The sequence below is a fragment of the Antechinus flavipes genome, chromosome 2, assembly GCF_016432865.1.
Source record: "Antechinus flavipes isolate AdamAnt ecotype Samford, QLD, Australia chromosome 2, AdamAnt_v2, whole genome shotgun sequence".
NCBI classification, from domain to species: Eukaryota; Metazoa; Chordata; class Mammalia; order Dasyuromorphia; family Dasyuridae; genus Antechinus; species Antechinus flavipes.
The window spans coordinates 129,962,772-129,979,008 of record NC_067399.1 but is presented as its reverse complement, the minus strand read 5'-3'; the positions used below and the strand labels follow the sequence as shown (position 1 = coordinate 129,979,008).

Sequence of the window (16,237 nt, the reverse complement as noted above, 5' to 3'; positions counted from 1 at the left end):
GCAACTCTTTCAGATGTTATGATTCACAGCTGTAGAGGCTCTTGGAAAACCTGCTCCTTCACCTAGGCATGGTCCTCAACATTCTTGCATTCATATTATTTCTTTTCAAATTTCTCCCCTCTCATTTGATTTTCAAAAATCCTTTAAAGCTCTTTTTATCATTGGCTCTTCTAGTAATTCTTTAGGCCTTGTGTTAAATATACATTTTTCTTTAAGTCCTAGCCTGTAGATATTTACAAATCTTTGTTTTCTCCAGAGTTTGGGTCTTGAGTCTATCTTTCAGCACAGTAGCTTTTAATGCTCAGAACCTGATTCAATTTTTTTCAGCCTATTTCTTTACTTTGTACTTCGATTTTAAGGACTTTACTCACTTCCAGAGAGAAGGGTGGACTTTACTTCCAAGCTTCAGGCTTTTTTGTCCTGCTGCTTTCATATTTAATTCTGGGGGTATGTAAATTTTTGGTATTTCCAAGGTGATGTGATCTGCAAAGAGGTGTGATTATTGCTCTCCTGATTTGCATTCTGATCCTAATTCAGGAAGAGCCCCTTTATGATTGCAAATGCTAGCATTCCACTCTTTATCCTGGGTTTTGTATCAGGTAGTAGAGACCTTATTCTCTCTTAGCTCTGGAAAGGCTACTAGGATCTCTACTCCCTTAGGAGTGTAACAACCTCAAACTGAGTAATGGGCCATGGAGATGCTAAGTTATACCTGGTTCTGAGAGCAGTGCTTGCAAAGGGGCCAACTGTAACCTCTTTCTGACCAATTCCCTTACTATTTTTGGGCAATGAGAGCTCCTGAAATTGTTGCTATTACTGCTACTGTTGTCATGGCCTCCACACTAAAGACCTCAAGGTCCACAGATGGTGTTTCCTCCAGACAGTATTCTTGGCCAGCTTCTACCTCAGTGTCACAGACCTCATTTTCCAACCCCACTAAGTTTTCTTGGGCTGGACAAACGTCTCACCCAAATTTTTATCGACTATGATGCTCTAGAATTCAATTTAATATATTATTTTAAAGGTGTTTTATATGCAATGTTGGGAGAATTTGACTGCAATTCTCCCTCTACTTCACTACCACATCCCATAGAATGCATATTCATTCAGAATATGTTGTGAATATGACATAAAATTTGGTCTAAGCCCAAATTCTACCACATTGTTTTTCATTATTTCCATAAGATTTGATCAAATAGGGAGCCCTTACCCAAATAATTTATATTTTTTCACTTTATAAAACATTGCTTTATTGAGTCCTATTATTTCTAATATTCCTACTTCTTGTGTGTTCTATTTATCTACCTCTCTTTATTATTATTGAACCATTATTGAATAAATTTTTATAACTCTTGTTTTATAATATAGTCTGAAATTTGGAAATGTGATTTCCCCTTCACCCTCACTTCCCATTATTTCGCTAAATAGTCTAACTTTCTATTTACATGCTGCAAAATAACTACATTGATGCATTATTGGTGGAGCTATACATTGATAAAACCGATCTGGAAAGCAATTTGAAATTATGCAAACAATGATTAAAAGATACATATGCATAAGATACATACACAGTAATTTTATTACTAGACATATGTACCTATTGAAGCCAATTAAACAACAAAAAAAGATTAGTCACTAATGCAAAGCAAAGTTTTAAAATTTTGATAGGTCCAAACTTCACCAACACACTCTTAATTTTTTTCAATAACATATAAATTGAATTTTAATCTTTTTTGATTTAATTTTGAGTTCTAAATTCTCTCCCATCTTCCATTGTCTCCCTCTTCTATTAAGAAGGCCAACAATTTTATAAAAGTTATACATATGCAGTCATGCAAAACATATTTCTAAATTGTGAAAAAGAAAGCAAACCAAAAACGCCCTAAAACACATGAAAAACAAATTTTAAAACCCCTTATGCTTTGATCTGCATTAAGATTCCATAAGTTATTTTCTTTGGAGGTGGATAGCATTTTTCATCAGATGTCCTTCAGAATTATCTTGGATCATTGTATTACAAAGAGCCAAGTCATTTACAATAGTTCATTGTCAATTTTGTTATTGCAGTTTATAATAGAACCTGTATAGTTTTAGCTGCACTTTTTGTGGTGGCAGAGTGTTTGAATTAGGATATCCATAAAATTTTATTCATTTGTGTCTGACATTTTGTGACCCCATTTAGAGTTTTCTTGGCAGAGATATTAGAGTGGTTTGCCATTTCCTTCTCTAACTCATTTTACATATGAGAAAACTGAGGCAAAGGGGATTAAGTAATAGTACTCCATCCTACTCCATCCTAAAGATGTTGATAAACCAGTTATCGTTTATGGTTTACTCAATCCAAATTCTGATCAATGCTGCTTGGATCATAATGTGTCTCTCTCCTTCTTCCTACCCTCTTGTTGATGAGTTTCAAACGCTCATCTCTCATTTTCTCAACTAAGTCATTCATGACTTCTTCACTCCATCTCAGGTCCAAACACCTATGCCCATACACATTTACATGACTTTTAGTTCAACCATGGATTTATCTCAACTCTCAGCATCCTCTCTTCTCTGATTTGAGGGCTGGAAGCATTAAACTTTTGCCAAATCTTTACTTTATAGAGGAAGAACTTAAACTTTGCAATTCATTCCATTTCACCTCCACAGCCTTGTGAGGTCTTAAAACAAGATTCACCCCAATCTCACCTGACCCTCTAAACAAGTACCTTCTGGTAACCCTATTTCTACTTTCCAGTTTCCTTTCATGTATGGTTTTCCTCCACTAACTTTTAAGCAATTCGATATTAGGGACTATCTTTTTCTTTCTTATTTGCATGTTTCCTTAGAACCTAGAACAGTTCCTGGCTACTATTTATTGAATTGAATGTATTAGATCTTACCATTACCCACAAAAGGAACACTTCCATATTCATGAATTCTGTTTTCCTCATCTGATCATAGTCTGAAATTGCATCCCTTCTTTTCACCTGTAACCACAAACTCTGAATTCAACATTATAGTGACCTCCAATCTCTTCCACTCCTATTCTTTCCCAGGGCATCACCCTATATACCAATTACAACCTCTTTTATTTCCTATTTTGAACCCTTGGTGAATTAGTATTGATTCAATACTATTACCTTGAGTCCCTTGCTTCCTTCCTTACTTCCCCTCTCCTCTTGCCTTTCTAAATCTCGGCCTTATATAATATTAGCTACATTCACCATTGTAAGTTATTTCTCATGATCAGATACTACTGAATGCAGCTAAATGGATCATGAAATTGGGGCGACTGAATCCAATACAAATTTATGTAATCTCAACTAGGTCCTTACATGGCAAAGAAGTTATTTTATAAATCCTTATTTGACTTACTATCCCACTTAAAATAATGGGATATTTTCCATGCCACTTCATGTCTTCTCAAACCTCCCATAGCTCCTTTTTCTTCTACTATCTCAGATGAAAAACCTCCTTCATGTTTCATTGGAAATATGAAGCCATTCAGAGAGCTCCCTCTTCTCTACTCCTCACTTCACATCACTCAGATGCCTTCAGTTTTTCTCTCTTTCTTCACCCTCGTCTTAGATGAAGAAGTCATTTTCTTTTGAAGAAGGCAAAGAAGACTTCCATATCTTAGCCAAGGCAAACTTCTCTAGCATGCTCAAGTGGTGCCATTTCATCTCATTTTCTGTGGATTTCACCTTTTATCATTCTTACTATCTCACTTATCTTAGATCTTTCCCAACCAGTTGCTTCCCTACAAACATAACTACATCTCCCTCATCCTCAAAAATTCCTCAACTGATCTATTAATCATTTTCAGTTGCCTTTCCATATCTGTCCTCTCTTTTGTGGATAAATTTCTTCTTTTGCTTTTTATTGAAGTTTTTTTTTTCATAACATGTGCAAGGATAATTTTTCAACATTGACCCTTGAAAAAACTTGTATTCCAATTTTCCCCCTTTTCCCCCAACCCCTCCCCTAGATGGCATATAATTCAATATATGTTAAAAATGGTGAAGATATGTTAAATTCAATATAGGCATAATATTTATATAATTATCTTGCTGCACAAGAAAAACTAGATCAAAAAGTAAAAATAAAATAAAATAAAATGCAAACAAACCATAATAAAAAAGGATGAAAATGTTATGTTGTGATCCATTCTCAGTTCCCACAGTCCTCTTTCTGGGTGTAGATGACTCTTATCATTATACGATCATTGGAACTGGCCTGAATCATCTCATCATTGAAGAAAGCTACGTCCATCAATATTGATCACCATATGATCTTGTTGTTGCCATGTACAATAATCTCCTGGTTCTGCTCATTTCATTCAGCATCAGTTCATGTAAAACTCTCTTAGGCCTCGCTGAAATCATCCTGCTGGTCATTTCTTATAGAACAATAATATCCCATAACATTCATATACCATAACTTATTCAGCCATTCTCTAACTGATGGGCATCCACTCAGTTTCCAGTTTCTGGACACTACAAAAAGGGCTGCCACAAAATTTTTTGCACATGTGGGTCACTTTCCCTCCTTTAAGATATCTTTGGGATATAAGCCCAGTAGAGACATTGTTGGATCAAAGGGTGTGCACAGGTTGATAACCCTTTGGGCATAGTTGCAAATTTCTCCAGAATAGTTGAATCTGTCTACAATTTGTGGCTAAATTCCTTGAGATGATGTAAAATTGATGTCTCCACTGGCCTTCCTGTCTTTCCTTTTCTGAATTCTTTGCAATCTTTGCTTCTGAGCTCACACTTCAACAAAAATTGCTTTCCCTCCAAAGTTACCATTGAACTCTCATATTTATTTATTCATTCATCCATTCGTTTATTTATTTTGATCATATTTCCATATTTATCATGTTGTACAAAAAAATTAGGCCCAAAGGGGAAAAACAGAAGAAAACAAACCAACAAAAGGTAAAAATACTATGCTTTTATCCACTCAGTCTTCATAGTTTTTTCTCCGGATGCAGGTGGCATTTTCCATCCTAAGTCTATTGAACCAAAGAGCTCTTAGTTGCCACATCTCATGATCTTTTCTCATCATTTTTAATCTCTCTATATTCCTTGACACTGTCAGTTCCTTTCTTCTCACTGATAGAATCTTCTCTAGAGGATTCTATGGCCCCATTCCATTCTGATTGGCCATCGATTTATCTGACCACTCCTACTCTGGCTCTTTTGATGGATCTTCATCTATGTTAAGTCTTAAAGATAGGAATCCCACCGGATCTTTCCTGGACCCTCTTCTCTTCTCCAAATATATTATTTCCTTATTCATATCACTAGTTCCCAAAAATTCAATTATCTCCTCTATGCTTTTGATTATCAAATTACCTTATCCAACCCGCTTTCATGATGTCCACTCTTTCATTTTCAACTGTCTATTGGAAATCTATAATTAGATGTCCTATAGATGTCTTAAATTCAACATATTTAAAACAAAATTCTTTCCTCCCACTCTAAATATTATCCCTTAAAAAAAACCTTCCTTATTGTTAAGGGGATCACCATTCTCTCAGTCACCCAGGCCAGAAATGAAGCTATTTTCTTTTATTGCTCTGTCTCTTACCCTTCCCCTTATTAAGCAATCAGTTACTAAGCCTTTTCAATTCTATATTCTGAACATCTTTCATATATGCTCTTTTTTCCTTTGACACTGCCATTGCCGTGGTACAGAGCTTCATGACCTCAAGTCTGTGATGTTGCAAGTACATGCTGATAGGTCTCCCTGCCTCAAATCTTTCCTCATTCCATTATATTCTCTATTCAGCTGTCAAATATTTCTTCCTAAAGTGCAGGTTTGATCATATCACTCCCCTACTTAATAAACTCCACTGGCTCTATACCAATTCCACGATCAAATATAAAATCTTCTGTTTAGTTTTCAAAACCCATCATAATCTATTCCCTTCTTAGTCCCTTCCCTTTCCCGAACCCCTATCCCACTAAGCCTTGTACTCTGCACTGCCACTGATCTCTTTGGTGTTTCTCATCCTAGATGCTTTATCTCCAAGTTCAAGGCTTTTTTTTAGTGGTTTTCTCACACATCTGTAATTGTTTCCCTTCTGCTCTCTGCTTCCTGGCTTCCCTGGATTCCTTCAAGTCGTGATTATTTTATTTTGAACAAGAAGCATTTATTTCTCATACTGCTAAAGCCTTCCTGCTATAAATTAACTCAAAGTTATCCTGTATGTCTCCATCCATCTATCTATCCCTAACTGGTTTATATATAGTTATTTGAATATTGTCTGTCCCATTAGACTGTAAACTCCTTGAAAGTAGGGCATTTTCTTTTTTTTTAATATCACATTAATGTGCACATTAAGTACATTACAAATGCTTAATTAACTGACTGAAACCTAACTCTCTTAATACTATAAACACTGGTAAAATATTTTTTTTGTCTGTAAAAGTTGAAAAATCTTGACAACAGAAGATTCAGGGTAATTTGTTAATGTGATAAGTACATATTGAGTATGAAGTCAGTTATAAATGAGAAAAGGAGAGACTATATTTGTGTTCCAGTACCCTGCTGAGTCTTTGAGTTTTCCTTTGTAAACAAGTGTGGATGAGAGGGGAGGGGAACTACATGGGCTTAGAAGTAGGTCATCAGCAAACCCTATTAGCTAATTAATATTCTCTAAATAGACACAAAATAGACACGTTAGTCGGAACTCTTATTTTGTGGCTTTCAGATGGAGGTACCACAAGATAACTTGACCCTATAGTAGCCATTACTCAGTTTACCATTTGAGTAGGCTAATTTAATATATCTATATCTAATATATATATATCTAATATATATACATATCTATTCTATTATTTCTTCTTTTATTATTTATTATATATATACACCTATATATGTAGACACACATACATATATATGTACACACATAGACACCATATACATATGTGTATATATATATACATACATATATATAAATATATAATGCAGCAATATAATACATATGTATTTGTGTATGTATATGTAGATTTAGATATATATATGTACACAGACATACGTATAATTCTGAATACATGCATACACACGAGCACATGTAAATAATTAATATATGCCATGCATATAAAATTCAATAAGTAATAGTGATATATGCATATATATTTAAAAATAACAAGCATGTAAAACCACTATTTCTTTTTGAGAGATATAGAAAAAATCTGAGAAATGTTGGCCCCAGAAAGCAAAAGCAGGAATAATAAGTTAAAATTGCAAAGCAGCAAATTAAGTCTTCATGAAGGAAAATATTCCTAATCATAAGAACTATATGAATGTGGAAAGGAATATCTCATAATATAATAAATTCTTTGATTTTCCCATATTAAAGGTCTTCAGATTAACCTAGGTAATTATGGGGGATATTTTAGAATGGATTTCTTTTTAGGTACAAATTGGACTAGACGGGTTCCAGAGGATCTTTCCAAAATGAGTAATTTATGATGTTATGATAGGATTAAAAAGCACTAATTGTTTTAATTTGATCAAAATTCAGCAAAATGCTGATTTTGAATGGAGATGAAGAGGTAAAGAGAAGAGAAAAAAGAGGCAATATTAAGAGAACAGCTGGTACTTTGGATGAGATTCACTTAAATCCCAGGTCTTCTGACTCCTGAAACCCAATGTCCATTACCCAATATCACTCAGCTAGGGAGCCTTAGATGAAGATGAGTAACATGAATCTATTGTAAAGGACCTAAAGGTCCTTTCAGCAGGTGGGAAGGATGTAGTGGAATTTTGCCTCCAATGTTAATTACCCTTATTTAAATGCTGTATCAGTTCTGGTGAGTTCTAAGGCCAAAAGATTCTTGGTAACTAGGAGAGAGAAACAGTTGATAAATGGCAGGACTAGAACCCAGATCTTCTAATTTATAAGCAAGAACTTTTTTGCTTTTGGGAAAATTAACAAAGAAATTTTGCTGTAGAGCTGTAAGGAATTATCTATTTTTATTTATCCTAATGTATTCCTTTGCAATAACTCAAACTTTTTTTTTTTAATTTTATTTCACAGAGACTGGTTTGTCTGGTCTTGGTGCAGTTTTCCTGACATTTTGTTGCAATTCAATTGGCATTTCCAATGGCCTATTGCTACTAATCACCTAAACTATGTGATTTATGAATAACCGTCTCTCTCTTGGTTTGTTGCTTCTTAGTTTCAGGTCGAGTGGGTAATGTCTTCTTGGCTTCTGCCTCCATAGCCAAGAATAATGATTTACAGAGCATTGAAATCCGAACGATTGAATGCCTATTGAAAGAGGCTGCAGCTTGTGCTTGTGCTTCCTCATCTTCTTCTAAATCCCCTGTTTCTAACGCTATTCCTCTTTTTGGAGGTCTCCTTCCTCTTCTTTCTCCCTCTTCTATCATCTCTTCTTCTTGTTCTTTTTCTTCATCTTCTATTCTCTTTCCATGTAAAACCTCAGATCCTCTTATGTTATAACTAAATATTTTTGATTTAGATTCTGAAACTGACCTAATAACTGTACATGATTCACTATAATGAGCAATGTTGAATGGGATGGCACAAAACAGTAAATCTGTAGGCTGTAGTTTAAAATCATTGTCTGGCCGAGTGATCACAAACCTGTAAAAGAAATCAGAGTTGAGACTTTCACCAATCCCAACAGTGAAGCTATGCTTGGAGTAGGCATTGGCAATATTTCTACACAATTCAGTAGAATCAGGGGAACATGATTGTCAGGGGGAAAAAAGCCCATTTTTATGATTAAGATAGAAATTCAAGGCTAAAGGAAAAAAAAAGGATTTCCCTCCTTTATAGAACCTGACCATTACATTCTCATATTCAGTCATTTGGTTGGAGACTTATTGGGCATCTGGATTCTAGCATACAGTGTCAAAAGATGCAAAATGCTCATCCCTGAGGAAAGAGTTCTAACTGGTAAGGTCAAAGATGAAAATGAACAAAACTATGAAAGTCTCAAATCTTCTGGGTTAAAAAAGGGATTATCCATTGTCTGTACTTTAATCAATCGTTTACTTTAAAGATTCATCCCATTTTCCCAGTTCTCCTTCCCCTATAAGTCATCTCTTCAGCAACTTCTCTGTCTTTTCCAAACCCAAGCAGTTGGTTTATTCATTAATGACTGGAATTGAACTTAAACCAATTTTTTGTACCAAGCTGGGCAAACTACATTTTCAGAGCTAGTATACTCCCCTTCTTTGTAGTGGATTTTGGATTTCCTCATCTATCAGGCGATATATGCCAAGGCACAGGATACCAAAATTGTCCAATGACCCACAGAAGACCTCTCCAAAAGTATCCCTTGCCTAGGAGAAAAGAGAAAGCCCTATTATTATTGGATAAGTAAATCAGTCAACATAAATTTATTTTGACAACACTTGGTCTCCTTTAAAGCAGAAGTAGAGGTAGTACATCTGCTTCCTAACATCACAGTTTGAAGATAGTTACTTAGTCTAGTTAATAATTTTTAGAATCCTTCTCTGGCTAGTTTTATGTCCTACCTTCTAGAGATGCAAAGAAAAGTAAAAACAAATTGAAAAACAAAAACCCAAAGATCCAGTGCCTACTCTAAATTAGTATATCACAATCTAATGAAGAAAATAAAATCCAAATAATTATGTACAAGCACAATATGTCTAGTATAAGTTCAAGATAATATCAAAAGGAAAGCTTTAAGATAAAGTTTTGGGAAAATATTTTTTTTAATAGAGGATAGGACTTTAGCTAAGATATGAAGGAAGCCATGAAAGCCAGGATGGAGAGAGTTCTAGGTGTGGGTGACAGAGAATGAAAAGTACCAGAAGTGAGGAATTCAAGAATCATCAAAGAGGCTAATGTCACAGGATTTCAGAAAATATGGAGGGAGGTGACAGAAGATAATGTTCAAGAAGATTGGAAAGAAAGAAAGGAAGGAAGAAAGTTATGAAGGGCTTTGAAAATAGAGAAGCAGAATTTTATATTTAATCCTAAAGGGAATAGGAAGCATAGGATGCTTTTAAATGAAGGTAGGAGAAAGGACATGATGTTAGTCAGATCTGTACTTGAGGAAGATCAGTTTTACAGCTGAGTAGAGAATGAACTGAAGTGGGGAGAAACTTGAGGTAAGTAATACAACCACTAGGCTATTTCAATAGTGCAGGTATGAGGTGATGAAGTCCTTTACCAGGCTGATGGAAGTGTCAGGAGAGAGAAATTATATATAGGACAGAAATGATAGGACTGAGATAAAAAAACAAAAATCTTTAACAGACTTGAAAATTTGATTTTCAAGTTATTTAATGAGTTTGAGCACTGAGACATCACTAGGTCATGTTGTATATATTTTATGAAAAGGCATTATTATAACGTCATAGTCTCAAGGTACTCCCTAGAGCCCAAATGAATAAGAAAGTTAAAAGACTTTTAAATAGAAGTAATGGTCATTAGGATCAAACAAATCTAAGAGTTTCTCTCAGGTGGAAAAAGGAAATAAATCTAAACACCAAAATTCAAAATAATGTTCCACTGAGAAAGAATGAAATGAAGAAGTGATCCTTGCAAATCAATGTGATTTTTCCCTGACAGCATAAGGAATTTCAGGATGTCATGTTTTTCTAGATCATAATTACTTATTGGCACATATGCCAATATCAGTTGAAATATTCTGAACTAGGGAAATTATAAAAAAGGAAGCAAAACTGAGATTTAGTATTTCCTTTCACTTTGGGGATTTAGTTTCAGCCTCTGAAATTAAAATCCAAAAAACACAGTAAGATGTGAACTCCTTGAAGTGGGGGGGGGTTGTATTTTTGCTTTTCATTGTATTATAAGCATAGTGCCTTGTATATTATTGTTGTTGTTTAGCCATTCACTCATGCTAGTCTTTATGCTTCCATTTGGAGTTTTCTTGGCAAAGATACTAGAGCAGTTTGTCATTGCTTTCTTCAGCTTATTTTACAAATGAGTAAATTGAGGCAAGCTGGATTAAATGACTTGCTCAGTCACACAGTTAAGTATCTAAGTTCCATTTGAACTCAGATCCTCTTGGTTCCAGGGCTGGTACTCTATCCATTGCACTGCCTCGCTGTCCTACCTTGTACATAGAATGTGCTAAATAAATTCTTGTTGGCTTACAGTAATTTTGAATAAGCTGGAAGCTATATGCAGAAACCCACAGAAAGAAATGGTGATATCTTGGAGCCTGTACCCTGCACCAGAAGCAAGCTGTTCCATCTTCTGCTGCAAATTTTCTATTATTTCCCCAAAACATATCAATTATATATTTTTCACATTCTATTGGATTCTACTAAATATCAAAAAGTTGGGAGATCACAATATCCAAGTGTATCAAACATATCCACATATCGATCTACCCCAAGCCCACAAATATTTCTTTTTCTATTCTGATCCCCTAAATGTAAAGTGGATCTATTCACATTTATCAAGGTCACCCAATGCCCTTTGGCATCTTTATCTCCTGATTTCTCCATAGCTCAATGGATTAAACAAACAGAGAATCAGCCTTCCTAAACCACAATATCAGTTAAAATACAAGTTCCCCAGAAAACAAAGCTAGAAAGAATTGGTAAAGAATCACAGGTACTTTGCAATTCTTTTATGCTCACCTTCCTACTAATCCATCAAAATTTTTTTTGTTACCACTCTATATGAATAAATATTTATTCATTAGTTATTCTGAGCTTGAATTAAAACAGTTAAACTGATTGTTTTCAGATACCATCCAGACTGAGGAGAAAGAGAAATCGATAAAACAGTAAATTTTTAAAAAATGAACTTACAGGAAGTTCCAATAACATTGTTTGGTTCAAGGAGAGAAGAGCCAGCTTACACCGTCCTCTTCCAATCAAAAGTGAATAAATGCTATCATGAAAGCTATCACTGTACTTTTCATCATTTGGCTCCATTTCATAACTCAGTCCTCCTGTCACTAGCATTTGGAGTAATTCTAGGACACGGTAGTTGTAGAAAGCCTGAAAAAAGATAGACATAGGCAAGTGAAATCGTGAGTAAAGAGCTGATAATCAACTGATAGAGACTTAGAAACTGAGAGTCTGGGTAGAAATTTTTTAAACCCACCTTCCCCAATTCATCATTATCCTAACTCAAATGCCAATTGTTCCATGAAGCTTTTTTATATCCCTTGTTTATATACATCTTTTCCTTATTGGAGCTCCCATACTCATCTTAAGTACTTATTCTATTTTCTATTTTGGAGATTTACATGGGTCTTACAGCTCCTTTTTTAGAATGATGGGCACTTATATACTCAATGTTTTATGCTCATATTCTATCTTTCTCCCCTGACTATGAGTTCCATGAAAGTAGGGGCTATATCTTATCTAAACTTATAATCTTTCCCTATGCTGAGCATCATGGTCTGTACCCAGCAGGAGATTAATAAAAGTGTTTACTGAATTGAATTTGATTTCCAAAAAAATTTTTAAATTCCAAATTGTGTATAATACATATTAAACTAGATACAAAGGACATCACAGTGTCTAGTATCTGTCTTAGACCAGCTTATACATTAAGTAGGAAATAGAAAGGAGAAAAAAATGACTTAGAGATAGATAGGCACTAGTTCTAAATGATTTCACAAATTGAAAGAGAACTATTGAAAAAAAAAGAAAGAGAACTATTGTTAAATATATTACAATTTATGTTATTACTTGCATATTTGTTCATTTTATACCCTTTATTAGATTGTAAAGTCCAGAAAATAGCAATTTTGTCCAATTTTACCTGTATTTTGCAAGTTCCTGGCATAATTCTTTGTTCATCACAAATGTATATTTTATTAACTGAACTGAAAATACAATTTTTCTCACTTTTCCCCTACAAATTTGCATTACAAAGAGTTCTTGGTCACTTTTTTTTTCCATCTCTCTGTCGCATCTTCATCAGTCTGTCTATCTCCTATACTCATTTCCCTTCAACAATGAGAACAGAAGCCCTTGAACCAAGCACAATCAAATAAAACAAATCTTTACACTGGCTAAATCTAAAACTATGTCTCAATCTGAATCACTTTTCTATACCAAAAGTGCCATGGAATTGCTGTCATTCCTTTGGTTGATCAAAGTTGTCAAATTTTTCAAAGTTGTTCTTACAATAAAAACAGTTTTTATGATTTGACTGTTTATACTCTGCATCATCTCATATGGATTTTTCCATGTTTCTCTAAAACTCTTCATTTTGTTATTTTAATACCATAAAGTTCCATTATATTTATATATCATTATTTGTTCAGTATTTCCCTAAAGATACATACTCTCTGTGGTTTCCAGTTCTTTGGCATGACTAAAAAAGCTACTGTCAATATTTTTGCATATATGTCTTTTTCCTTTTATATAATTTTTTAAGGAATTTGCTCAGAAGATATATTCCTGAATACACACAGGACAGGCACAGTTTAGTAATTTCGAAACATACTTCCAGATTGTTTTCTAAAATGGCTTGTCTCAGTGCTCGATCTGACAGCACATATACTAAAATTGGAACGATACAGAGAAGATTAGCGTGGCCCTTGCGCAAAGATAACATGCAGATTCATGAATGATTCGATTTTTTTGAGAAAATAATTGAGGAAATATAATCAACAATAATAATTGTAAAAAAAAAGTTTAGAAGCTAGTTTCTTTGATGGAATATTATTGTTCTCTGGAAAATGATGAGCAGGATGCTCAGGAAAAAAAAAAAAAACAAAAACAAAAACAGAAAAACACAACAAAAATCTGGAAAATACTCCATGAACAAAGTGAAATATACTATATACAAAGTAATAGCAATGTTCTAGGATGACCAGCTGTAAATTACTTTTTTATTCTCAGTAGTATAATCAATCATCCACACCTACTCTGAATGACTTATGATGAAAAATCCTATCCATACTCAGAAAAGGAACTGATCGAGTCTGAATATAGATTGCAACATTCTCTATTGCCCTCTCTATCTCTCTTTTTATTTTCAACTTAATTTTTCTTGAGATTTTTTTATTTTTATTAGGGTGAGAGATCTATGTTTTCTTTAACAACTTAACTGTTATGGAAATATTTTGCATGTGGTTTCTTAATTGTGGGTGGGGATAAGGAAGAGAACCTAAGACACAAAAATCTTAAAAACAAATGTAAAAAAAAATTGAATGTAACTGGGGAAAATATTAAATAAATAAATTTAAATAGAAAAAAGCTAATATTAAAAATAATAGCTAGACTGATTCATAGCTCCACAAACTAGAATATTACTGTGCCTATTTCACATAGACCTTCCAACAATGACCATTTTCCTTTGTTGGCATCGTTGCCAGTTTGATGCATAAGAGGTAGGACCTAAGAATTGTTTTAATTTAACTTTTCCTAATTATCAGTGATTTGTACTATTTTTATGTGGTTATTGATTTATTAAAATGATACATTTCATCTACAATATGAATGGTTTAAAAATGTTCATTCATTTCATCTATTAGTTTATTGGCAAGAATAGCATTTGCTAGTTTATTTTCTCTTCAATTTTTAGGAATTCTCTTTTTCAACATAAAGAATTTTTTTTTCTTTTTAAAAAAAATTCAACAAGTTTACTTTTTGGATATGCTGTCTGAGAGCTGGATGGAAAAGAACTTGAAAGAAATTTTGGGAATCTTTGTAAACAAAATTTAAAAAATATATATTCGGTAATTTAATTATTTTTTCTTGTTGACTTTATTCATTTGTTATTAGTTGTTATGTTTGCTATATTAGAAGGTACTTTTGAAATGTGGAGGAAAGGGTAAGGTAAATTTGACAATCTAAAATCAAAATATGTCAATACAATGTACTTTGAAAATCAGAATAGTATTGTATTGGTTGTTTTCTTTCAGTTTTCTTATTCCCATATTTCATTTTGAAACTTCCTTTTTTGGTGATTAGTTAGTTGTGTGTGTGTATATGTGGAAAATTAATTCATCTGCTATTTCTTTTGTTGATGAAAGTATTTAGAGGCATATACACTTTCCCCAGGAACTGCTTTAGCTTTAATCATCTAAGTTTTATTAAATTACTTTATTATTGCCATTTTAAAATGAATTTTCTATTACATCTTTGTTTTATTCTTTCACCTATCAAAGAGAAATATGCAGACTCCTTTCTATTCCCATTCATTTAGTTCATCACCATATATATTTGTATATATTAACTATTTTGGTCAGTGTCAATTACACTAACTCAGAGTTCACTATACATATTGCATGGCACAGGAATTATGGCATGTTTATGATTTTATTGGACAAGATGTCAAAAAGTCTGTGAGCCAGGGTTTTCATTCCAACTATATTATTCACTAATGTTACTTTAAATGATTTTCTTTACTTCTCTTTCAGTGTACGTGCTTGCAAATTGAGGATAAAAATAATTGCTTTACCTTCCCCCAATAAGATTTTGGTGAGGAGCCAATAAGATTGTTATCTTTCCCCTAAGTCCCCCCTCCTTCTATTTTTCCTGTTATTTCAGAGGGTAACAACTTCTTCCCAGTTCCTCAAGCTCACAATCCAGGTATCATTCTGGATTCCTCACTATCCTTCACAACCCCTTCCACCATATCCATTTTTTTGTTTGCCAAAGCTTCTTTATTTCACCTTTGCAATGTCTTGATTATGACCCCTTATCTCCTTTTCCTCTATTCCTACTCTAGTATATGCCTTCATCATTTCACACCTGGATTATTGCTATAGTTCGCTGGTGGATCTGCTCACTTCAAGCTTTCCCCACACCAATTCATCCTCAAGTTTTCAATTAAGGTAATTTTTCTAAAATATAAAAGTGTGATCATAATCCTCCCCACACATATTCAATAAACTCTAATGCCTTCCTGTTGCCTCCAAAAACAAATATAAAATGCTTTGTTTGGCATTCATAGCCTATTCCCCCTCCAACTTTCCAGTCTTCTCACACCTTACTCCCTGACATATAGTCTTCAGTTCAATGATATTAGATTCCTGGTTGTTCCTTTCCACTTTCTGGCTCCAGGCATTCTGTTTCCCATGCCTGGAATGTTTTTCCTTCTTCTCTACTGACTTCTCTAGCTTCTTTTAAGTCCTAACTCAAACCCCACCTGCTACAAAAAGCCTTCTCCAACCCATCTTAATTCAAATAACTTTTGATTATTTCCTATTTTTCCTGTACATTGTTTTATATATTTGTGTGTGTATGCTATCTGCCTCATTGGATTATAAATTCCTTGAAGGTAAGAATTACTTTTGCC

At 33.9% G+C, this 16,237-nt stretch overlaps 1 protein-coding gene and 1 non-coding gene across 2 annotated transcripts in view; one reads left to right on the top strand and one right to left on the bottom strand.

Moving 5' to 3' along the window:
* Nucleotides 1-8,053: 8,053 nt before the first annotated feature.
* The window catches only part of KCNU1 (potassium calcium-activated channel subfamily U member 1), a 268,697-nt gene continuing 260,513 nt past the window's right edge, over nucleotides 8,054-16,237 (bottom strand). The window contains 3 exon segments of the mRNA XM_051975505.1: nucleotides 8,054-8,605; nucleotides 9,185-9,309; nucleotides 11,782-11,973. Coding sequence (XP_051831465.1) covers nucleotides 8,116-8,605; nucleotides 9,185-9,309; nucleotides 11,782-11,973 — 807 coding nt within the window. The 3' untranslated portion in view covers nucleotides 8,054-8,115.
* LOC127552546 (U6 spliceosomal RNA) lies at nucleotides 13,468-13,574 on the top strand. The gene has a single exon (XR_007951422.1). It is a non-coding gene; the product is annotated as a U6 spliceosomal RNA (small nuclear RNA).